Raw genomic sequence first — 27,093 nt, 5'->3', positions numbered from 1 at the left:
TCCATTCTATTACATGCCATCCATTTTCGCATGTAAACAATTTTAAAACTGTTAATGGTGTTTTTAACTTCCGACAATTTTTCGCAAGGGCAGTTAGTAATTTTAGCTAGATTTTTAATTAGTTCTTTAAACTTGCCATCAAAGGACCTTTCTGCACTTCCAATTAACATCTTATGCAGTTGTATTCGACTCGTAGATGTAACAGAAGCCTGTAAACCTAAAAACAACCGAAAAAAGAGAAATAAATAAAAATCACAACTGCTCTATTGATCGCGTTATTATTTTTTCGGGCAAATTCGGGCAAACTTTTAGTTCAGATTATCAAAATAGAGATTCTGAAGTATCACGGGGTATAATTTTCAATGAGTACAAATGAGTACAACATGTTTAAAAACCTTCACATTTTTAGGAATTGCAAAAAAAAAAAAAAAAAACAGATATAATTTTTGTGAAGTTTGACGAACCGTACTAATGTAAAAATAGTAGTTTAAAATAAATAAAAACTGATGAATAATAGTGCACAAACCTTGCTCAACCCCGTCCATAGTAAATTACTTCACTAGAGTTACTTCTGACGTGAAAATAGTACAATGAAGTAACTTCGAGAAACTGTAATGACTCAAACGAAGACAGCCGTATTTCGAAAGCGCTAAGTTCTGACTGTTGGTAAATTCGACTGGTTAGTCTCAGTGCAGAGGGAACACTTCCACGTGACGCCAAATTTATCTACCTTTTCTGAAATTTAAGGTCAAAGCTACTCATTGAAGTTTGCATTTTCGACTTTTGGCCAGCTTTTTGGCTCAAATGCCCCTCTGTGCGAAGGAACAGCGCCTGCAGTGGACGGAGGGGTTGAAAAAGGAACCGGAACGTCAAGGATGGTCAAGTGAAAACAATTAGCACTTAATTGCTCAAAAAATTTTAAAAAACAATTTCATTACATCATCTCATAAAAATTTCAGTTTCGTTTTTCATTTTCAATTTTTTTCTAAACATTCTAAATCAGCTGAAAGTTTGTTTTTGTCAAAAGAGGTGTGTCCTGTTTTAATTTGATATTATCATTAGAATTATTACATTTAAAAATCCGTTACATCGAACTTCATGACTGAAAATTTTGTTCGCTGCAACGGGAATTTCGTTGAAATGAAATGGCACGCAAAAAAAAATTAAAACGGGACTGAAAAATTATTTCGTTGGAGTGGATATTTCGTTGCATTGGTATTCGTCGTAATGAGATTTCTTGGGTATTACTGATTGCTTTTAAGAGAATATAAAAAAAAAACTTCTTCATTCGGAATAGTTTCACGGAGGAATAGTTCGTGGCAAATAGTGCTGCCATCTATCCGTGACTTTCTCACATTTTCAGAATATGGGATTGTAGTTCATTATTTATTTCTTAAAATAAGCAGAAGTAAAAAAAAAATGTAATAAACTTATATAATTTTTTTCAAGCAACTATTCTATTAAAAAACCATTTTAATGATTTTAAAATGAGTGAAATTTGAAAAATATATAAAGTAAGCAATAAATAATTTCTGAATGACTGCTCATACTAAATTTATGCACGAATTTTCAATGCTATGTTTTGAATTTAGAATAAATTAATTTTAGAAATATACACGAAAGAATTTTGTCAACATTTTAAACTCAAGTATTTCTTCAAATTACAATCAATGTGCATCGAACCTACGAAATAAATTATTAAACCAGATACTTTGCAGTTCCAGATTACTAGTAGTTGCAAAAAGTTTTAAATAAATAATTTTGGAATGACTGTTCTTACTTATCTTGTACGAGAGTTATTATCAGTGCCATGATTTGAATTTTGTTTGGATAAATTGGGTCGTTTCCAAAATTCTAAAAGTATTCTTTTCTGAAAGAGCATGCTTAAAAACATAGGATATGAACATTTTTTGATAAATTTGTTTACGTTTAATATTTTTAAAAAAATACTTAAATCGAAGCGCTTTTATTGTTTACGGCTTCTGCCGATGATATCACAAATGATGAAATGCCTTTCAGTGTTGCCATTCACAGAGCAAAATATTTAATTCGCATCTTTACTCACGTGTATTGGCAACGATATGGTTGATAGCAAGCGTAGAACGCATTTTTAATTCACTGCTTGATTATCATAACTTGGAAACATATTAGAAAGATGCGGCAAAGTGCATCATTTGTGACGTCATCAAGACCACGCCTTGTTTGAAAAATTGGACATTTTAAAAAATTAATTAAAAAAACTGCTGGGAAAATGAAAGTATTTTCTGTGTCCATGTTGTGTGTCCAAAATTCTTTAGCTTTCATTTGATCTGCACTATTTCGTGAATTATCCTAGAAAACGCTCACTGCTTCCTATCTGTAAACTTTTTAGTAGCTGGCTCGAGCAAAAGCATTCTCAACTTTACCTCTACTTTCTGTGAAAATAAGTCTCGCCTGTGGAATGCGACACTGCAAGAAACATTAAAAGATATACTTGCATGCATATGGGCTCCATGGCCTGGCGTTCCCATAAATATCCAATCGATGTTCGTGCTCTCAGACAGAAGCGGCAAGAAGTACGGACGACGATAATGTTTGCGCAGGATGTTCCCCACTTTGCTGTCACAGTTACTCCTAAGGAGGGAAAAATTATTATATTAATAAAAAATAACTTGATGCGTGAAATACACCGCCAGCTCAGTCATTTCCAGCCGAGTTTCGACTGCAGTTTCGTGCTTATTAGCACTCATCAGCCCGGCATAGGAAAGTGACTCATTGCTTCGGTCACTCGTCTGGTCTGCTAATTCTATATTAACTACCAGCTTGTTTCGCACTCTTGGCTTCCTTAAGAGGTTTTCCATCTCCAGCTCAGTCACTTTCCTATGCCGGGCTGATGAGTGCTAATAATTGACCAGAACTTTTTTCGTTTTTAATCTTGTTGTAAAAGTCTTCACAAGCTAATTCAATATTAATTTTTATGTTTAAGTTACAGATGACAAATTAACTATCCTAAATAATCCTTCAGCTTCTTATTTTTAGACTTTTTTTGGTCATATATTATCAAATTTATCATTTTCCGGGACATGAAGTAAACCGGCCGGGACACCGGAGTTTTGTCTGAAATCCGGGACTGTCCCGGTCAAACTGGGAAGTCTGGCAAGCCTAACTTAAATACAGTGAAACTTCGACAAGTCCTAGTTGCAGGGAAACCAAGAAAAAATCGAGTTATCGAAAAGTCCGCTTATCGAATACGAAAACAAAACTATAGATTAAAATAAAATACTACCACTGGAACTCATTAAATTTAAAATATAAGCAAAGCAGTGTTATAATAATGTATCAAAGAAAATATACAAGACTTAATTAATGTACAGTTGACTCCCGCTACAACGCGATTCGACTTACGCGAAATGGCAACAACGCGAATTTTTCCGAGAAACGAATTTCAGAGCTAACGCGAAATTTTCGTCCAAAACACGAATTTTTTTTGGAAGGAAGTATCTGCTTCGTTATTGGCTACAAAATATTTATTTCGTAAATGTTATTAAATCCCTTTAAGCATCACTGACAGCGAAAGTTCTCACACCAAACTAATCTACGCATCGCGTTGTTAGTGCATCAAAAAATCACTCAGCATCTTTCATTTATTCATTTTTTTTTTTCATTCTAAATATTAAAGTGCATAAAACTTCTGCCACCTCAGTGGCACCGTTATCTCAAGTTTGTGAAGATGGGAAGAAAAAGAAAGTTTCTGATTTAAAAAAAACAAGCCTTAGCTTCTCGATATGCTTGAACAACTACAAAATGTTACGACGGTAGCATGACATTAATATGAGTGAATCTTCCATACGTAGAATTAAAAGTCAAAACGAAAAGGTATCCGTAAAAGTTCAGATTTTAGTTTCAATATTGAAGCTTGCAGAGCAGTCTAGAAAAGTAAATATTATTAAAATAGAAGCTGTTCGTATATTGTGGATTAAAGAGAAAAGAAAGAGGGACTGTTGCCCCAAATTGAAACGTTATAAAAGAAAAAAGGCGAAGCAACCGTATTTAAAGATGCATTAGATGAGAATAACAATCTGATCATGGAGCATAAATCATCATTATCTTCATTTTTTAACTCATAAATATTATTACTGTATCTACTGTGCAGTACTATTATAGTTCAGCATTTTATTATTAATACATACTTTGCGTACCGTGTTGTTTTATTTTATGTCTATATCTCCCATTCATTTTGAGCATTTAAAATATTTCTTGTTGAATAAAAGTTTTTTTTATTTTTTAAATACGGTAAAAGTTCAGTTTTATATTTAAGAAATTGTAGTGTGTGGTTAAGGAATTTTTTTTAGCAGTTTGAGGGGTGTTTATAAGTGTCTAAAAGAATTTGGTATGCTTTAAAAAAAAAGTTTTACCTATAATTTTTCCACAACGCGAAATTTCAACTTAACGCGAGGAGTCTTGGCAAGCATCCCTCGCGTAAGTCGGGACTCGACTGTATTGAGAAAAATGTGTAAAAACAGGCACAGGTGTGAATATAACCCTCCCTAGTGGCTATGAAAGGTACTGAAGACTGGCGACGTAGGCTGTAGATAGTGCCATTTGCTAACTATAAAATATCAGAGAGCAGAGAAATAAATAACAGTTTGGGGTCAAAACTTCGCGGCCAAAACTTCGCCGATTCAGTACTTCGAGTGGTCGAAACTTCGCGTGGACAAAACTTCGCTTGTACAAAACTTCGCCGATTCATAACTTCGCGTGTCTAAAACTTTGCCGATCCAGAATTTCGCGTGGGTAGAACTTCGCCCATTCATAACAATGAACTTCCATAAAAAATATCATATAAACTTATCAAACAAATAAAAATGTGTGTTGTGTTTTTTTTTTTTTTTTTTTTTTTTTTTTTGCGGGGAGGAGTTGTTATTGTACAATGATTTCCAGGAACGCGTTAGACACACTGTATAAAAAACTAGATTTTCAGACTAAATTACTTAAATGCAAGTTAACTGTAAATCCTAAATGAATTTAAGTACAACAAGTTAATGAAGTAATAAGTTGATATAAATTTAAAGATTAAATTAAGATTAATTGATCACTTGTCATTTGATACTGCCAAACAGTCTATAATTTTTCCTTCTCATTTCCGGGAAACACTCACAGCTTTAATTTCTCCTATGTGCAGGTTCTTCTTTTCTACCAAAAAGGGATGAAGTTAACAATAATTTAATACAAAAAGAAGAAAAAAACACTTGCCAGCATATGAGCAAGTTATGTGTTTAAAGAGATATATTAGATCATCGGTTCCCAACCGGTGGTTCGCGAACCTGTGGGGGTTCGCGAGAGTAATAAAGGGGATTCGCGAAAATAATATTGTAATGGCGGAATTTTACATGCTTGCTGTATGAGTTTCAAGCGGTTTTTATTTATCATTTTTTCACTTGTTACTTCCTTTTACAAAAAAGGAAGTATTGTATTCGCAAAAAAAAAAATTCACTCAAAAATTGACCTTAATTTCCATTTTACTCACCCCCGAATGAATGTTGAGTTTTTTTTTTTTTTTTTTTTTTTTTATTTCGACTCGACCAGACGTGGATAAGTGCCTAAGAACGTATAGACGCGCGAAATATCCGTAATGACGATTCCCGAGTTAATTATAACGAATTTTCTCGCGACGTTATGTATCTATGTGCGTATGTATGTCGCATAACTCAAGAACGGTAAGTCCTAGAAAGTTGAAATTTGGTACGTAGACTCTTAGTGGAGTCTCGTTGTGGACCTTTCCTTTTGGTTGCATTCGGGTGCTTCTAAAGGGGTCTTTTGCCTCTTTTGGGTGGGGGGGAATCATTGTTAATTTCGATGTAAACTCAAGTGGTATTATAATTTGGCGGACACTTGGCGATATATTGCCATTTTGGTCTCCAAGGTTTGTCGCCAACTTGGCGACAAATTTCGTGATTTAAAAAAAAAAATCTGTTTTAATTTGGCCACTGTGTATGATATTTAGAGAGTAAACTATTGAATCACATTAAAAATGCCAATAATGGGGAAATGACATTAAATTGGAGTAAAAGGAAGTCATGTGATGCACACATCAGCTCGTTCTTTAATCCATCCAGCCTTCGACGAAAGGTTTTAAGTTATCGAAGTTCATCAATTGTAATAGCCCGCCTTCGTATTAGTCATACTTGAAATTTCACTGAATACAAATCAGCATTTTATTTTATGTCTCAAGCTCCGTTGAACTTGGTTAATATGAAATAAAATACATGAGTTATTCGCAGGGCTTTTCCCTCTTCACTCCAGGGCAGGGGTGGAAGAATACTCCGTTAGTCCGTGCCCCCGCACGGAGTAACAAATTTGAGGGGCGCAAAATTACCAAATCGATGTAAAAAAAAACATATTGCAACTAAATTTCTGAAGGAAAAAAAGAACTTGAAATTTCTCTGTGAAAAATTCTAAAAATTACAGCAATTCAATTACAATAATGACCAAACATTTTTTCAGTTCTTCTCCAGTTATGGAAACGGGGTGTGTGCGGGGGGGGGGGGGAGCAATCCTTTTTTATTCAATGTGTAAACGAAACGCTTGGCAAGCTTCAGTTTAAAAAATATTCATAGATGGATAAATAAATAGGATCGCTTCCGAGGAACTACTGACATATTTCGATTTTTTTTCTTTCTTTCTTTCTTTCTTTTTTTTTTTTTTTTTTTGCTCTCTTTTTTAATCAAAACATCATTATGAAAATATCACAGCTATATGAAGAAAAATAGGTGAGCCTCCAAATATTTTCCAAACACTGGAAAAGTTCAAATGAAGATAAAGAGAAGGAAGGAGAATGTAAGATTTAAACTATTGTAGTGAAAAGTCACTTCACTAGTTTTAAAATCGTTGAAGGTAAAAAACGAAAGTTAAAATAAGAATTCTTCAAGAGATTCAGGGGCACGATATTTAAAATAAAACGAAGTCGAAAAAATGACAGATACCACAGCAAAAAAAAAAAAAAAAAAAAAACGAGTTCAAAACGATGAAATTTCTTACTTTAAAATTCCTTTCTTTAAAACTTCTTACTTTAAAATTCCTTTCTTCAAAATTTCTTACTTTAAAAATTTCTTACTTTAAAAACCTTTACATTTAAATTCAAACGTCTGCCTTCGGCAGACGTTTGAGTTTAAATGTAAGGGTTAAAATTAAAAATGTCAATATTGAAAACTAGGCGAGGATTTACCACAATCTTTTCATAAGAATCCTCGAATTTGTCAGGACTGTTCTGAAAGTTACTACATTTTACAGCAGTGCTAAAAAAATTATAGCAGCCGGAGTTTAATTTGTATGGGAGCTCACAGGAGCAGATCCCGGACTTCTTTTAAAATGTATATGAATTTTTACTCATTAGATAGAATTCAGTCTATTTTCTAATGAAACTAACTTCTAAAGATAAAGGGCTCCCCCACTTGTTTTGTTTGTAATAAAACCCTGTTTGCAGCTGATATTTCAAGACTTAAATGAGAGAAATGGCGCACCAACTCTTGTGACCGAAGGATTAGGTTCTCCTGTTCCGGCAAAGCCCTTTTCCAAACTAATAGGGAGGAATGTTCTGTGTCCGATATCCGGTGTGTTATGCTTTCTCTTATCGCTTTCAACTGGACCTTTTCTTCTATTAAGCAACTGGCAAACTCCTTAGAATCCTTTGGTGCGTGTATTAGTCAAGTGTGTGACTGTGTAAATGAAGTCCAACTCCGGAGGAGATATTTTCTTATCCAACCAGATCTTTGCAAGCAAAAAGCACCACAGCTTCTGCAGAATGTGATGCACAATGATGGGAAACTTTTACATCTAAACGATTATTTAAATAACTGGAGTTTTTTTTTTTTTTAGCAAACACGATTTTTTATTGTTCTCACTTGACTGTTTTTGGCGTGCTATCATTTTATTTTTCCCACCGCCACCCTCTGCCAGCACCACCGTCGACCGGCTCCTCACGATGCTGCTCCTATAGCGAAAGCCGCCTCCAGGTTGCATCCATGTCCTACACGCACGCGCATACATACACAACTGCACACACGCACACACACATACACACACAAACACATACATACACATACACAAACAGATACACACAAAAACAGATACACACACGCATACATACATACACCTACACCTACGCACAAAAACATACACACACACATACACAAAACTACCCACACATTCATGCCTGCACACAGACACAAACATATATGCCTACACACACATACACATCCCCCCACACACACACATTTATACACACTTATGCCAGCACACAGACACAAACACACATGCCTACACACACATACACATACCCCCTACACACATACACACATACCCCCCACACACAAACACACACGCCTACATACACACACTCGTGATTGTGAAAAACATAATTTGAATTCAAAATGTCAAAATTCAAATTAATTTTTTTTTCTTTTTTTTTTTCTTTTCTTTTACGATGACATTAAATATTCTAATATAAACGTTAACGAAGTCGATTTTTACTACTACTTGTTGTCTTCTGCTCAAATTATTAATGCACGTAGGAAACAAAATACAGTGGCTGCCGCTTATATGAATCATGTTTGTACTAAACAGTTTTGATTTAGTAAAGTGACTGTTTCAATAAAGCGGCTAATCCAATAAAGCCGGATATTGCTCTATTTTTGATGATATGATTCTATAAAGAGGTTGATTCAAGTAACCACTGATTCAACTAACCGGCGTCCACTGTACCTATATTCGTGCAGAATGTTTAAGAATAATGTGTTTAACACATAAAAGATAGATTTTCGTTTTCAAGTTTTTTGCTATTTCAAAACAGGTTTCCGAATCTGTGATTGGGAATAACGCTCCGTTAGAAGGAAATATAATGATGAAATTTGATGTGACCTCAGAGTCACGGTGGGCAGCAAAAAGTGAAACTGTTTATAGTAGGGGAATATGCGCAAAATGAAATAGCGGGGCAAAGTGAAATGTTCATATATTTACTCTGCTTTTAGCGTCACCTGCCTAGTAATATTTTATCTAGAGCCGCTATATAGATAGGCCGACGCATTAGCTTAAGTTTAGCCATTTCGGATCGGATTTTTCATTGATGCACTGCTAGGGTTACCATAGCAAAGTTTCGGATTTCGCCAAATTCGTCGAAAATAATATTTTATTTCACGTGCCGCAAATAATTGCCCACAGTGAACAATCACCAAACGCGATAACTCGCCAGAAAAGACAACCACTCAAACACGCGCTCCGATCCAAAATGGCTAATCTTAAGCTGATGCGTCGGCTCGTATATATAGGTAGGGACCTTAATTTTATCTATTTAGTAGCACGTGTAGTCTATTCCAGTCAAGAAAAAATTACCTCTAAAAATTAAAGAATGATATTACAAGCATTTTTCAAAAATTGATACTCATACTGTAATATTTTGTTGTAAGCCAAAACTTATTTTTGTTATTATCAAACGATAAAGTTATTGTTATTACTACTTTAAATATTAATTGAGACCTACTAATATACGATGCAGTATTTATTTGCTTAATATTAAGCTTATTTGTATTTCAAATGCTTTGTACAGTTAGTCAAGTGCATGCGGGGCAAAGTGAAATATAGTCCTTTTCATTTACTTATTCAATCTTTTACATATTGGTTAATTAGTTGCTCCTTTCAAATTCTTTCATTTCAAAATTCCCTTCTTTGTTCATTCATTCATTTATTTCCTTATTCATTCGCTAATGAATAAAAATTCATTCATTTAATTTTTCTCGTGTATTATCATATTTATGTATTTATTTATTTGTTTATTGTTTCCTTTTATTCTTAGTTCATCATTCATTCTTTTATTTACTCATTTATTCTATCAAAAATATCGTTAACAATCAAAAAGAAAATATTTCATTGGTAAAATATTTTATTTTTCACTTTGCCCCATAAAAAAGAGAAGAGAAATTTTTCCACCTTTTTTTTTAAAGGTGAAAATTTACAGTGAAAAATAAAAAATATTATTTCAGTACAAGTTTTATTATAAAATACTAGCCTGCGTGCCCGGCGTTGCACGGGCTACTTAAAAAATGAAAGAGATGTCCAATTGATGTTTTTGTATTACTCTGACATCAGTTTCTAAAGCGCTAAGAAGTAAATAAATACGCGTAATGCAAGGTTTGTAAAACACCAGTAGAGCATATTTTTGTCAAAATTCTCTTTAACGTTAATCATAGTTATCAATGATACAAGTTATGAGTATTTTCAACTAGCACAAAAGATGAAAATATATGCATTATCAACTATAATCTCTGGTCACTTTAAATTAAATTAAATCTGATAGACTATATCTGAAATATTTATGTACAATTACGATCATCTTCTTTACTAATAATAAAGCTGAAAGTCTCTCTGTCCGGAGGATGTCTGGATGTCTGTAGGATATCTGTAGGATGTCTGTGAGGCGCATAGCGCCTAGACCGTTCGACCGATTTTCATGAAATTTGGCACAAAGTTAGTATGTAGCATGGGGGTGTGCACCTCGAAGCGATTTTTCGAAAATTCGATTTTGTTCTTTTTCTATTCCAATTTTAAGAAAAAAATTTCTATTCCAATTTTAAGAAAAAAATATCATAAGATGGACGAATAAATTACGAAATTATCATAACGTGGAACCGTAACATGGGCACAAGCCAATTGGCGAGATACGAAATTATCATAACGTGGAACCGTAACGTGGGCACAAGCCAATTGGCGAGAAAATTCACTACACATCATTTGTAAATATACAGGCGAATCAAAAGACCTTTTAATTTGCTATTACGGGCGAAGCCGTGCGGGTACCATTACTAATAATAAAGCTGAAAGTCTCTCTGTCCGGAGGATGTCTGGATGTCTGTAGGATGCCTGTGACGCGCATAGCGCCTTAACCGTTCGGCCGATTTTCATGAAATTTGGCACAAAGTTAGTATGTAGCATGGGGGTGTGCACTTCGAAGCGATTTTTCAAAAATTCGATGTGGTTCTTTTTCTATTCCAATTTTAAGAAAAAAAATATCATAAGATGGACGAGTAAATTACGAAATTATCATAACGTGAAACCGTAACATGAGCACAAGCCAATTGGCGAGATACGAAATTATCATAACGTGGAACCGTAAGATGGGTACAAGCCAACTGGCGAGAAAATTCACCATACATTATTTGTAAACATACAGGCGAACCAAAAGACCTTTTGATTTTTCTATTACGGGCAAAGCCGTGCGGGTATCACTAGTTTTACATAAAATGACACACACATTTTGATTGATTATGTGAAACTAAAGCACCAAGACTAAATAAATACCAATAAGCATTAATTAAATACCAAGTCATCAGATTCCAAGATAGCTTTAGTTAAAATTCTTAAAAACAATTTTTTTGTTCAACTCTGTTTCACTTAAAGAAATCCAAACAATCTTAATTTAACATGTTCTTTTAACGATACAAACTGTATTTCAAAAATAGAAACAGGAAAGAAAAAGAAAGTTATTGCAATTCGAAAATTCACCCATGTAACGGGAAAAAGTTCAACAAAATAAACATAATTAGTCACACATCCTAAATGTATCAAAATATGAGGCCGGTGAATGATAAACTTACACTACAATCAATAAACATAGCTAAAGAAACAACTTTTATATGAGGAAAAGAGTTAAGAACGTTGAATGTAAAAAATAAAAAAAAGGACAGACGATAAAATATAGGCTATATCCGAATAGAGCAACCAATTTTAAACTAATTTGAAATGAAATTCTGGATGGAAACGTTGTTTTAAGATTTGGACAGCAGCCAAAAAAATCTCTTTTAAAACAATTATTAGAATTTTATTTTCTCATACGCAAAATGGCAACAGGAAAGAAATAAAAATTCCTGAATAACGTTATGTTAATTAACGTTTTAATTAATATCTCCGCTAATTAAAGTCGTACAATTACGAGATTGGTTCTATTGTTTTCTTTGGAAAATTTCGAATTGATCGGTATCTCGTTCGATTCTCGATTCGCAGCGGTTCTCGAGGAGATCGATCTTCAGACAGACAGACAGACAGACAGACGAACGCGAACAGATTTTAATATTATAGTGGATACGCAAAATGGCAACAGGAAAGAAATAAAAATTCCTGAATAACGTTATGTTAATTAACGTTTTAATTAATATCTCCGCTAATTAAAGTCGTACAATTACGAGATTGGTTCTATTGTTTTCTTTGGAAAATTTCGAATTGATCGGTATCTCGTTCGACTCTCGATTCGCAGCGGTTCTCGAGGAGATCGATCTTCAGACAGACAGACAGACAGACAGACGGACGCGAACAGATTTTAATATTATAGTGGATGGATAGTGATTGTTCTTTATGCACCATAATTTTCAAAACGAATTTCCAATTTGTTCATTTTGAAAGATGTAAGTGATCTTAACCATTTCACTTTGTCAAACATTCCCCTACTCTTAAATTATGTTCATGAAAAACTGAACAAATAACTTGATTCAAATTTTAGCTGCATTGTGGACCGAATTATATCGTTCTTTTGTACAATTTAAAAATTCTAGTGAATTAGAAATCTATTCAATCAGAATCTGCAAAAATCCATTTTTGCAGGGTTTTACTAGATTTTTACTACTTTTTGCAGCTGTCGTAGCATAACTACCATTTTGCCGGCAAAATGACGAATCCTAACACGTAGCAAGTCGAGATCTGCTTACCATCCAATGTACCAGGGTCTGGCCGCCCGTTCTTCGCTCATCGACAGCACCTCCTTCAGGCTATGGAATTCTGTCTGGTACGGGAAAAATTGACACTCCTTCTCCCACTCGCCATCAGTTTCGATGTCCTCACCAGACCCCATATACAGGTCACGGAAGAATTCGAAGCTGAACACATCCACAGCAGTCCAGTTCAGGGTTCCGTCAGCCACCACCACCGGGACCAAGGAATAAGCGAACCTAAGGAATAAAAAACTGTATGTTAGTTTAAGAATGGATAGTACAGTCGAGTCTCGACTTACGCGAGGGATGCGTTCCAAGATCCGTCGCGTAAGTCGAAATTTCGCGTTGTGGAAAAGGGTTGGTATATAAACTCTTTTATGAACATACTTCATTATTTTCATAATGAAGCGCATTCATAAAGACCCCTAAAACCGTTTTGAATGAGTTTTCAACTATATATTACCATTTCTTACCTAAAAAACTGAATTTTTATTTTAAAAAAGCAGTATAATTCAACATAAAATACTGTTACGATGCACAAAATCAGTGATCTGTGGGAGAGAGAGACATAACAGTGCGTACAGTTCGTAGAAATAATAAAATTCAGCACCATAATAGTACAGTTCAGTAAGTGTATCTGTACCCGTAACTTAAAAATGAAGATGATAATTTATGATGCGCGATCTCAGATCAGTCTTAACATGACAGCGTATGCCGCATGCACATTAGGGAATGTTTGTGTTCCGAAAATTTAAGGTTGCTGTTTCCGAAAATTATCAGCTGACAACACATTGTAAAACTAATAAATTATTGGGAAAAAAAACTTATAAAATGATTTTTTCAATAATTTTGTAAGCATATTTGAAGTGTTTTTACGGAGGTCTGAGCTTCCTTATAGTTTCCGAAAATTTTACTTCAGTCGATTATCAGCCCTGATGCACATCAATCAACGTCAGAAGATGAAAGAATTGATCTGCTCTCTACCGAAGTTATTCTTCCGAAAATTTTCGTGTTGTTGGCGAGGAATTCGCGAAAACTCTAAAATTCGTTGCTCGTGAAAAACTCGCGTTATAACCATTTCGCGTAAGTCGAATCGCCGTTGTAGCGCGATTCGACTGTATATCTTTGTTCCTAGTGAAAAAGGAAATAGTTCTCCGATTTGTCAACTTTCAGTGTAAAACTATCCAGAAACATTGGGGGAAAATACTGCGCAGCAAATGTGCGTAATGCATTTCTGGCAAAAAAAAAAAAAAAAAACTGAAAACCTTTCTGTTAAATCCCTGAACTTTGAAACCAACCTTGATTTAACATAGGATATTTTTGAAGAATTCAAAAACATCCATGGTGAAATCCAGTCACGTTTCTTTAATAAACCAGGAAATTTTGAAAAGCAATAGGTATCTTTGCAATAAAAACCTGACACTATAATGGTTTTAAATAGAAAGGAAAATGCAGTTTCCTAAGGAATTTAGAAAAGTTTCAATGAAATCCAGTATTTTTACCTAAAGATGTAGACAAAATTACAAGCGAATACCGAATGGCTAAGTTACAGCATTCCGAGATTGCAGTTTCACCCTTGTTTTGTGCTCGTCAATCTGGAATAGCCATAACATAGCAGAAGTAAAAATAAATAAATAAGTAAATAATCTTTCTCAGAATCTCGAGACCGTAATTTCACCCTTGCTTTGCCCTTATGTGTCTGAAATAGCCGGAACAGAGCTATAGGCACGAAACCACATAAATAGGTTTGTCTTCACACCGGTAGCTAAAAATATTTTGGCAGACTAGTGAGAAGTCTGCGGCTAGACATCGAAAAGCGTCATGGGGTGGTAACTTGCAAGCTTGTAGTTTAATACCCTAGTTTTTATCATCACTTCTCGAAGTGGAGCCGTACCGTGTTTGTCGCCATCTTGCTGATGTGCTAAAATATTGTAACGGATCCGGTGCAACTTCCAACTTTCTTGAAAGGACGACACAGTTTTTGAGAAAAACACAGGAAATTTATTTACACTATGTACAGGAAAGATCGTTAACAACTGCTAAAATCATCAGCAATTAAGCAAATATCATTCAACACCGTAAACTGAACGGTTACACACGTATTTACTTCCAAATACGAAAAACAACACAGCGAGAAGCCTCGCAATAAACAGAGCTAATACACTCTCAGTACCAATTCTCCATCGAGACTGACTCTTTATCATGCCTAACGGCTGTTTATTGAAATCGAAAGAAATCTCTCAAATATTCCAGAAAATCGTAGACGGTTCTACCTCTACCTTATTTCTTTCCATTCACAAATTTTATCATTCAGAAATGAGGGGACCGTATACTTCAGCCGAATGTACGGGGGCTGTATATTCATTACAAGAAACTATTTACAGTTTACGTTACTACAATAATTTTAGATGAAAGATAATTTAATAAACCCCAAATTTAGCCAAATTACGACAAATTAATCACAAAAAATAATTACTACTTACAGAATTCGTAACAATATTTTAAGTGTTAATATACACGGCTTCTTCCTTTTTTATGACGTTTTTTACCCTCAACTCTGTTATGGCTTTTCACGACTGACGAGCTCAAAATGGAGACAAATTGCAGTCTGTACATGAGGTAACATCAATGTCATTTTTGACAATATAATTTACAATTTAATTAGCTTCAAACTTCCGATTCTGAAACATTTTACGTAATTCAAAACGAATATTTCAGTAATTCCAAATATATTTCATAATATCTAATGTAGTTCTTTAAATTTAATATGTTGTTTGATTTCATCATTACACTTTTCTGTAAAACATGTTTTGTGTCCTCTGTTAATTCCCAGTAAGATATTGTACAAGGTGTTCCGGTTTAACCTGCAAGACATTTATTTTCGCAACCGATAGTCCTGATTGCATACTTCCAACTGCAAAAATGTTCAAAATCATATGCAGAGTTAAGATATTGAAAGTTTCAAGCAAAAATTAAAAAAAAAAGAGTCAAAAAATACAAAAGTTATTTTTTATATGGGCCCTAGGTCCCCTAAGTTATATTTAGAGAAATATTATTCATTGAAAAATAATTCCAACGCAAAAAGTTTGACATTAGTACGACCAATATTCTCTGAGATATGAAACGCAGCATTTTGCGACTTAAACCACTTTACACTAGCCGTCAATAATACTTTTTGGGGGAAAATATAGCGGTTAACAAGGGTTTAAAATTGTATGTGTGCATAGAGTGTGGTTTTTCAAATTGATTGAGGTCTTGCTGTGTATTTTTGCGTATCATGGGTAAATTTTGCATTTATTTTTGAATAGCAATGAAAATTATAAATACTTTGTTTTGTTTTTTTTTACTTTGGCGACTTGTCATTCTTCTGAAAGGGCGATATATTCCAATCTCATCTTCTGTATAGTCCCTTAAAACTTCGAACTCGAATATCTCCTTAAGTTTTGATAGCACACATTTAAAGTTTTTTGTGTTAGTGATATTTTTCAATGGAGATTATTTAAAAAAAAAAGCGTAATCCCATCATTCAGAAAATTTTTGGCAACATTTTTTTTTTCACTCGTAAGTGATGGAAAAACGAGAAAACTGGAAAATAATCCGCGACGTTGCGGAATTTTCTTACGGTGCACGATTTCTTATTAACCTTTCAATCGGCACCGAACATTCGTTTCTACGTCATCATTTCTTTTCTATGAAGTTTATTGAAAGCAAATCTGCCAGTTAGATCAGGCCTGCTCAGATTTCTCCATGGAAAATATTGTTAAGTGTACGGAACAAAGTATTTAAATTTTCATTTATATTATAAAGTTTATTTTTATTCATTAATTTGTTTGTTGCTTTTTTTATTATCATTAATAATTTTATTTATTTATTTATTTATTCATTGAGTTTCAAGTTTTGAAAAAGCAAAAAATGAGAATAATTGTTTTAAATATATTCAGTATGTCTGTTAATTTTCTCGATAATTTGGTGTTGTAAATTAAGTTTTTGTGTCTGTGATTTTTAGCTAAACATGTTTGAATTTCTACCGCTGATGCTGATTAAAATTGTTTTATTGTTTAAAAAGTACCTTTAAAATAAAACTAAACTCAGTGGCCAACAGCCTATAAGGACTTTGGCCTACTGTACCCTCTGAGAGCTCTGAGGCGCAAGGCAGATGTTTCAGTTAAGTGGTCAGTTGAACGCGAGACCCCCAGTGTTTAGTTTCCAAGCACTCTTGGTACTCATTTTACGACCCACCAAAAGTATGAAAGAATGAATCGACCGTGCTCTACCCGGATTTGCGGCATTGGAAGTGCCAATCGCTATCATTAAGTCACTGGACTTCACTTTTAAAATAATGAACTGAAAAAAAAAAAATTTTTTTCAAGTATGTTGATATTTTGTTATTTTGTGTTTTAAATCTGTGCATCAGTTTCTCTTTCCTTTATTTTATAAATGTGAAAAGAAAAGTGATGGTTCATAAATTAAGCAACAACAAGAACTAATAATAATAATAATAATAATAATAATAATAATAATAATAATAATAATAATAATAATAATAATAATGATGATAATAATATCATACTAATCATTTTGAACTTTTTTTTCTAAAAAAAAAGTTTCTTTTTTTGAAAGCTTCAAAATATTACTTATAAATTAAAAATTACTGGCGCTTCCAAATGAATTTGCTTCTCATATAAATTTTTTGCTGAAAACTACTAGAGAATATCAATATATTCACAAAAACTTGAGGTTTTAGAATTTAGAACATCGATGACATATCAATATCATCGATGCTTTGTCATCGATATCGCATCTCCAGCCAACATCAACAAATAACTGAAAACGAAAACGCAAGTAGCTTAAGGCCGGCAGAAAACAATGCATCATTAAGAGTCAAATTAACGTCATGATTTAAAATACGAGCAATTGCTTTTCGTCCAAAAGCGTGAACTTGCAGGGGAAAAAAATGCTCTACTCCTCCTATGATATCCAACATTCTTTTAAACGTTACTTTGTCTATATGTATTGTCATGATCCTCCCGTTCTGGGTGTGTTCGTTTAGCATAACAAATTCAAGAACAAAAGATTATCTCCGATGCTAGGATTCTGATGGAGTTCTTATGTGTCAAGTAGATCTAACCGCACCCATTCATGGTTCAAGGAGGGAAGAAAAATGCGGTCAAAAACTTTTTAATATTTTTTTAACTCTATGTTACATTAAAAAACATTCAACGAATGCACTTTCATAGAAAAAGTAACTTTAGTGAAGGTTTTTTTTAATTACAGTTTTAGAGATGGAATGGTCGGAAAAAAAAAAAAAAAAACTTCGTGGGGGAAAAAAAAAAAAAAAACAGATTTTTTCCCCCGAAGAGCTTTATTTTCATTCTGGGGAAATCGAAGGTTTTGTAATTTCGTGCACGAAATTATGTATTCAGAAATTTATTTCCAACACTTTTCTTATACTAAACACTAATTTTGATAATGCAAGCTGTAAGATAATTTAGCTTCCCAGCATACCCAAGTATTATTTGCTACTTTTCTTATTAACTCTGTAAATATAAACACAAAACAAAATTAGTATATCAATTTGTGGAAATCTTTAAGTAAAACTTTAAATATATTTTTATTTGATGTGTGTAGAAATAAAGACATATCCAAAAAGGGGGGGGGGCAATTTAGTTTTTGGGAAAAAATTGCTTTTTTCCGGAGCAGTTTCTTTACACTGGGAAAAAATTGAAAAATTTTGAAAGTATTTACACAAAACAATGTAATTAGAAATTTATATATTTAGATTCTGATGCTTTGTTTTGTATATATATATATATATACATATAATAAAATAAGATGTTTGTGTGTGTGTGTGTGGCGCGCTTCTCGGGAAAACGGTAAGGCCTAAAAAGATGAAATTTGGTATACAGTTGCAGTTTTTGCCGAAGATGTGCACCTCGGGCTTCGATTTTTGAAATTTTAATTAGAAAAAAAGTTATTTAATGTTTTATGTGTTTTTTTGCACTTTTTAATATGTTTTACCTCACAGACCCCGAACTAATCGCACCACACAAATATTTTTTGCACTATAGTGTAGGAAATTTAATTTTCAATATGATGAATGAAAAAATTTTGAAGATAGAGCAGTTTTTGTATTTTTTATGAATTTTTGAAAAAACCTTTAATTTTCATTTTTTCCGGGGTTTTATTTTTTTCTAATATCATCCTGCGAGAAGTATCAAAGCCTCATTTCTAAAATTTAAGTTGGTAATAGTAAAAACATTTCGCCCTCTCCAGAAGAAAAAAGTTCTTAAAAATACGCAATAGTTTTTTTTTTACAATTTTTTTAATGCTGAACACATCATGTCTTTCCACGCATCGGTCGAAAAAAAGCGTTCTTCAATCTTTTATGTCTCTGACGTCACTATTTGGATTTCGATTCGATATTTAGGATGGAATCTTAATCGCAAACAAATGTTAATCTTTTTTTATAGCTTACTTCTACATTTTATGAAGTGATGACCACGTGTTTTTCGGCAGCGCTTGCTTTTTTGATTTCCTTTTTTTTTTTTTTTTTTGTTTTATTTAGGGATTGCATTTATTTCTTTTTCCATTCCCCCCCCCCCCACCCGCCAAACCGGACGTTTTGCTGTATCTATATTAGGTTACATTGCATAGTTGTGCGCATTTATTTCAATAAAAACAGCGAGATTTGTTTCTTTGTCAAACACTACACTTTTTGCACACTACGGGGAACTTTGGAGATAATTTTTTTTTTCCTATTCCTATTCAGAGTCACATCTGACTACAACTGTATTTATGTTGAGGACTGCATACTAAGTGCCTTGCCTCCATTATTTTATATACCGATAGATGGCAGCACCATCACCGGATCGAACAGTTAATGAGAATTTAGAACTAGTCCAAGAGCTTATAGTTACCTGGTGCTAGCACCCCCAGAGGTATCGTTTCACTTGGAGGACATTGAGACCACGAGCATATTTAACGTCGCCCAGTCTCCTTTAATGACGACGGTGGGTCTTCGACCAGCGAGGATCGAACCCGAGACCCTCCGGCCCCGAGTCCAATGCCTTACCGATCAGACTACCACGGCCCAATTTTTTTTTTACCCTACATAAATAAAAAAAGCGGTTTTTTGAGTGATCTTTGTTTTTGATAGGAAATGGGCGGGAAGGTTAACCCATTAATGCCGGTTTCGAAAAAAACAATAAACTGTGATAATTTTATTAGTATTTATTTATTTTATGTCTATATATTATAATTTTTTTCCCGGTTGGTATATTTTTGTACCAACCGGCATGAATGGGTTAAAATAAATAGAGATGGATAAGAAAATTTAGAGACAGATCGTAAAGGTAGATAGCCGCCGAAGGCGGCAATCTTTGCGTAAAAATGTGAATGGCACAAAAAAAAGATAGAGATGGATTGATTAATACTGCTGCCAAATTTATTGAAACAGCTTCCGAAGGCGGCAAACTTGAAGTAAAAAGGTAAATGACATGTTAGGCAAACAGCCGCCGTAGGTGGCTGCCTGCATAGAATGACGAATGGCGTAAGAAGGCGAACCAGCTGGTCGCCGCAGGCGGCTATGATGAAATAAGATGTTTGTGTGTGGGTGTGACGCGCTTACCGGGAAAACGGTAAGGTCTAGAAATTATTCCATTCAAATTAATAATAGTATAGATATAGATTGATTGATACCGCCACGAAATTTCTTTAAGCAGCCACCGAAGGCGGCAATCTTGGCGTAAAAAGGCGGACCAGCTGGTCGCTGCAGGCAGCTAGTATATATATATATATATATATATATATATATATATATATATATATATATATATATATATATATTGTGTGTGGGTGTGACGCGCTTACCGGGAAAACGGTAAGGTCTAGAAATTATTCCATTCAAATTAATAATAGTATAGATATAGATTGATTGATACCGCCACGAAATTTCTTTAAGCAGCCGCCGAAAGCGGCAATCTTGGCGTAAAAAGGCGGACCAGCTGGTCGCTGCAGGCAGCTAGTATATATATATATATATATATATATATATATATATATATATATATATATATATATATATATATATATATATATATATATATATATATATATATATATATATATATATATATTAATGTTCAGTATCCCACATGAAAGCATCCATTAACTTTGATAATGAAATTGTAAGGTAACTCAAATTTATTGTGCACCAAAGTATTTCATTGTTCTTTTCTCTCATAAAACTGCAAATGTTTTTTGCAATGGATATTCTCTGAACAATTTCCTTTCCTCTTTCTTTTTTCTTTTTGTTAAACTTATCCTTTATCTATCGGGGGATTCTCAAAAAAAAAAAAGGTCCCGTGCGTAGCGCTAAGTTTTATACTTTATTCAAGTAAGTATTAATTAAATATAAGATAAACTGTTATGCTTTGATAGTATAAAGCATGTATTATTCCCCAACAGCATTATTTTTTGAAAGCTTTGGTTAGATGGAAAAAATAAAAAACTTAGCGTTACGATATTTTTTCGAGAATCGCCCTATCCTAAAATGCTGACAAGTAAATTAACTTTTGATCGAAATGTAGAAATATATTCTAAAAATAAGCAATATTTCGCTAACGATTCCCAACCACGAACCATCTGTTTTTGTCAGATTAGCCGTCTGCGGCGAGTTGGTGTACACCGCCGTTACCCCCGAAGAACACCACAGCGGTATTGATACTCGTAAGTTAGTCAAATAAAGATTAATTGAAGTTTTTATTAAAAAAATATGCTAATTAACGTGGCATAAAAAGGAAACCATGTGACACTGGTTCCCCAGAAAATTAAATTTTTTGGTATTTTTGACTCTCAGCCGTTCTTGAGGAGATCATATGACAGACAGACATGCACATCACTAAATAGGATAGCAAAATCTGCACTAAGAACTTAATTTTACTGAAAGTATTAAAAATGCGTGTTTTCAAATGGCTCGAAAAATCATTTCTGCAGATGGTGCCGTTTACCTGCCCAAGGCAGAATTGGAGTTCTACTGTAATTCATTTCAAATGGCTTTTATATTCACTATTTCTTAATTTCGGATACCCATACGATGCTTCGGGAGTATTTCCGAATCTACTAATAGATTTTTTTCCCGCCATTAGATACAATAACACCATTAAAAAAAGTTGATCAATTAAAAATTTTGATAAAAGCTACCTTGTATGACTGTAGCGGAAAACAACACATTATATCACATATTTTTTTAAAAAAATCTACACATTTCTTTCTGAATATATACATTATTTTACCTACCTTACGTTACGATAAACTGCCCTGTTATTTAACTCCTTCTACCTCGTAAATTAAAAATACATAAAATTAGTGATAAATCATCAATAATATTTTTCGCTAATTTAAAATTACTGCTGCAGCGAATATCGTGAGTCTCATAAATCAAAAAATATCAACAAACTACAAATCTTTATAGGTGTGTCTGAATTTCCAACATGAAGGCGATTCATTACAAAAACCCGTTTCCGACTGGTTTTTTAACAATTGTGCCGCTGAGGAAAACATAAAAATGTTTTACAGACAAAGCAATTCGCACCTTACTATCGGAAATGTAGGACACTCAAATGACAAGAATTGCAAGAATATACTTTTTTTCTTTCTTTCAAAAATATATACAATTATTCCTACATTTCCTTCGAAACTGGCTATTTCTAATAGAACCCGTTTTCCTCTTTGCCTATCATTTGTATGATTGCTGCATTCCACAGTTAAGCGTATGGTCTAAGATCCGACTTAGATTGACCTACCGTCATCAAGTTTTCCCACAAGTTATACCTACATAAAAATGTAGATAAACACATACAAATATGATATAGGGTTGTCTGAGCAAAAGTGTGCGTAAATAATAGGGTTCTTGTGATTTCAAGTTTCAGTAATTGAGAAATTCTGCAGATTTTCTGCAGGCATCTTCAAATTTTGCAGAAATCTGTAACATTTTTTTTTTTAATTAGAAGTAGATCTTAGGTTTCCCTCAAATGACGCTTAATCGGCTCAGAACTCGATGGGGGGGGGGAATTGATAAATGGGGGGAATTGAACTTCTTTCTTAAAGTAAGTTCTTTTAGTGTACAATAATTGGCTTTTATTATTATTATTTTTTTTTTCTGTCAAAAAGAAAAAAAATTATGACATCACTTTTTCAGAACAAGAATGTGGGGTAAGTTGGTCCACTCTGTGCACCTTGGACTGAACCAACCTACATCACCATAATTTAAAAACTTTTTTTCTCTCAAATCTCAATAATTATAACAACATTCTAAGTGTTTGTATATTATACATTCATTTCAGTTCATGTTGCACATGTATCAAAAAAATAATAATAAAAACTTGGGGCAAAGAAAAAAACAAAACAAAGATATGTCTTATAGTTATTTAACAAAAATTATACTAAATTAATTTTACCAAAAGTTTTATTTCATATCTGCACTTTTTTACTATTTATATTATAAAATATGCTTCTAAATATTTGCAGACAATTGTTTTCTAAGAGTAAAATATGCAATACATGCAATAATAAAGTTCCCGTATTAAACAAAATTTTTTTTGTTAAACAAGCATTCTACACAGAAACAAAATAAAACAAATAATTGATTAAAGGAATAAAAAAGTGTACTTTTACTTAATATTATCTAATTTCGTTTTTTATATTTGATTTTAGAACACAAAGATATGCTTAAAGCTGTCAATAATTTTATTGCACTTTTTCTTTGAAATGTATGGTATTAGTGTAACAGGATTCTTTTCTTTTTGGAGTTGTTTCATGCAATGCAATGAAGAAAAAAAGAGCTTTTCTCCCCTAGCAAATATTGATGCAACTTTCCATAAAAGTAACATATGACTTATAAGGGGAGGTGGATCATGTTGGTGCTCTTTTTTACTTATCTCTTTTCATCGCAGCAAAAAAATTAATGAGCAGTTCGATTTTATACAATAAGTTTCACTAAACACTTCTCAACACAACATGAATTGATAAGCTTTTTTTGCATTAATTTTTTAACGGAGCCTCGTAAAGTGGACAAACGTGCCCCACGGGTGGGGTACTTTGATCCGCCTGGTGGGGTACGTTGAACCGCATAACTCAAACAACATTTGTTATGATATTAGCGATAAATACTATCAAACTTTGTTATACCTTATTCTCTGTTGTGCGTAGAGTGAAAAATATAAAGTTTAAAGATCAATATAACATATTAAATAGATTTTAATAGATAAATAATTTTTATTAAAAAATAACAATAAGCATTCACCATTAGTACACAATTGTTTTTCAAAAATCAAAAGGAAAATCAATTATTGAATATTCATGAGACAATTAATGCTGATTAAAGTTAACTAAAGATGCGTTAAATGATATCTGGGAATATAAAAGTGCTACTTCTTGAGCTTTGAAAGTAACACTTTTATTGGACAGGTTTTGGATAGATAAGTCATGTGTTACTTTTATGCAAAGTTACATCAATATTTGCTACGGGGGAAAAGCCCTCTTTTCTTCAATGCATTGCATGAAACAACTCCAAAAAGAAAAGAATCCTGTTTCACTAATACCATACATTTAAAAGAAAAAGTGCAATAAAATTATTGACAGCTTTAAGTTAGCACATCTTTGTGTTCTAAAATCAAAATTAGATAATCTTAAGTAAAAGTATATCTTTGTATTTATTTAATCAATTATTTGTTTTATTTTGTTTCTATGTAGAATTCTTGTTTCGCAAAAAAAAATTGTTAATTCAGGAACTTTATTATAGCATGATTGCATATTTTACTCTTAGAGAACAATTGTCTACAAAAATTTAGAAGTATGTTTGAAAATATAAATAGTAAAAGTCTAGATATGATATAAATTTTTTGGTAAAATTAATTTAGTATAATTTTTGTTCAATAATTATAAAATATATATCTTTGCTTTTTTGGCCCTAAGTTATTATTACTATTATTTCAAAACGTATGTAACATGAAATGAAATGAATGTATATCATACAAACACTTAGAATATTGTTATAATTGTTGAGATTTAAGATAAAAAAGTTTTTAAATCATGTAGGGTAGGTTGGCCCGGTCCAACGTGCCCCACAAAGAGTGGACCAACGCACCCCATCTTCTTGGTCACAAAAAGTCATGTCATATTTTTTTTCTTTTTGACACAAAATTAAAAAATTGCTTATTATTAACTAAAAGAACTTACTTTAAGAAAGGAGTTAAATTTTTTCTCCCAGTCTTGATGAAAATCATTGAAAAATAAATAAATAAAGTTACAGCTTTCCGAAAATTACTCAGAACTACTGAAATAACACTTTCTGGAATAAAATTTGTTCAAAATAAGTGTACCATGTGATTTCATTATAGGATTTGTAGGACCATAATACTATTTGTTTGTCATAAAATAAAATAAAAAATATTAACAGAATTAAAATACAGTAAAATCCCTTTAATGCGGACACTAACGCGGCAATTTTTTTTTTGTCCGCAATAGAGAGGTGTCCGCAGAACAAGGGTTTAGAATGTTATTTGCATTGGAACTGGGGAATTAAAAATTGACCGCATAAGAGGGGCGCCCGCCTTTGAGGGGTGTCCGTTAGGAGGGGTTTTACTGTAATTGAGACCGGTCCAACGTACCCCACCTCCCCCTATCATTTAAAAAGCCCAATTCAATAAAAGTGCTATTTCCTAAACTCTGGAAGTAGCTTTAATATTCCCAGATATCATTCAACACATCTTTGATGAACTTCAAGCTGCATGAATTGTCTCCTGAATATTCAATAATTGATTATTCTTTTGATTTAAAAAAAATGTACTAACGGTGAATGCTTATTGCAGTTCTTAATTAATGATGATTTATCAAATAAAATCAATTTAATATGTTATATTGATCTTTAAACTTTATATTTTTAACTCTACACACAAAGGAGAATAAGGTAGTTACAACATTTGATATTATTTATCACTAAAATTATAACAAATGTTGTTTGAGTTATGCAGTCCGACGTACCCCACCAGGAGGATCAACGATCCCACCGGTGGGGCACGTTGGCCCACTTTACAAGGTTCCGTTAAAAAATTAATATAAAAGCTTATCAATTCAAAAAAAATCTGTGGTGTTGAGAAGAGTGTAGTGAAACTTGTAGAAAATCGTCTGCTCATAAAATATTTTGATGAGATAAAAAATGATAAGTAAAAGGGGACCAACGTGCCCCACCTCCCCTTACTATCTATTAGTTTTGGAATTCAGAAGGGATAGCCTGCCGGGCTAGGCGCAAAAGTGGTACCTGCAGCTGAGCTCAAAAGGAGAAATTCCCGTTTAAAGGTGTGTGCCTCCATGTATTTTACTCAAATGCAACTTTTTCAAAAATTTTTGAAAAATATTTCTCTTTGACAAAAGACCATAAACATTGTATTTGGGTAAAATATGTGAAAAAGAATCACTTGAACTGGACAGTACACAAAAAAACTGGTGACAATAACTAAATTCCGAAAAAAATGTGCAGATACGACTTTTGTGCTTAGCACAGCAATCATACAAAGGTTGGGTGAATTAAAATATTGCTCCGCAATATAATATTTTGCATAGTATTTTGGAGTTATAAAGAATTAAACATAATTCATAATGCATATGCATAAAATTTTCAGAAAAAATAAAGCATTTAAAATTACGACCTTTCACAGGTCACACAGGTACACTTTATATACACTATACAGGTTTCACATCAGTTGTAATTTGCAATCCCTTTCTTCATAGTTTCATTATATTTAATGTTTGGTTATTGAAGATTATTTTTTTCTTCTGTATTCTATGATTTTTTTTTTCTCCACCGAACGAAAACCGTCTCCAGGTTGCGTCCATATCCTACACACATACGTATACACACACCCGCCTACACACTCCTACACACACACACACATACACATACACACACTCATGCCTGCACAAAGACACAAACACATATGCCTACATACACACACACACACACGAACGCCTATACACACACACGCGCGTACACACAGCACTGCATACACAACACGAACACACATGCATACATACACACACACGCACACACATGCATACATACACACACACGCACACACATGCATACATACACACACACGCACACACATGCATACATACACACACACGCACCCACACACATGCGCCTACACAAACACACACGCGCATTCATACACACACACGCTCGTGATTGCGTAAAACATAATTTGAATTCAAGATGCCAAAAATTCAAATGAATATATTTTTATTTATTTTTTATTTTTAGTTTTATTTTTATTATTATTATTATTATTTTTTTTTTTTTCTT

General features: G+C 33.2%; 1 protein-coding gene across 1 annotated transcript in view; it reads right to left on the bottom strand.

Annotated features, from left to right (window-relative positions):
• The window catches only part of LOC129226036 (uncharacterized), a 93,266-nt gene that overhangs the window by 10,832 nt on the left and 55,341 nt on the right, over positions 1–27,093 (bottom strand). Inside the window, exons 2-3 of the mRNA XM_054860613.1 lie at positions 12,729–12,968; positions 2,478–2,613 (exon numbers count right to left, since the gene is read on the bottom strand). Of these exons, the coding sequence (XP_054716588.1) occupies positions 2,478–2,613; positions 12,729–12,968 (376 nt within the window). The remainder of the gene's footprint in view (positions 1–2,477; positions 2,614–12,728; positions 12,969–27,093) is intronic.

The sequence above is a fragment of the Uloborus diversus genome, chromosome 7 (genome assembly GCF_026930045.1).
Source record: "Uloborus diversus isolate 005 chromosome 7, Udiv.v.3.1, whole genome shotgun sequence".
Classification (NCBI taxonomy): Eukaryota; Metazoa; Arthropoda; class Arachnida; order Araneae; family Uloboridae; genus Uloborus; species Uloborus diversus.
This window is presented reverse-complemented; position numbering and strand designations above follow the sequence as displayed.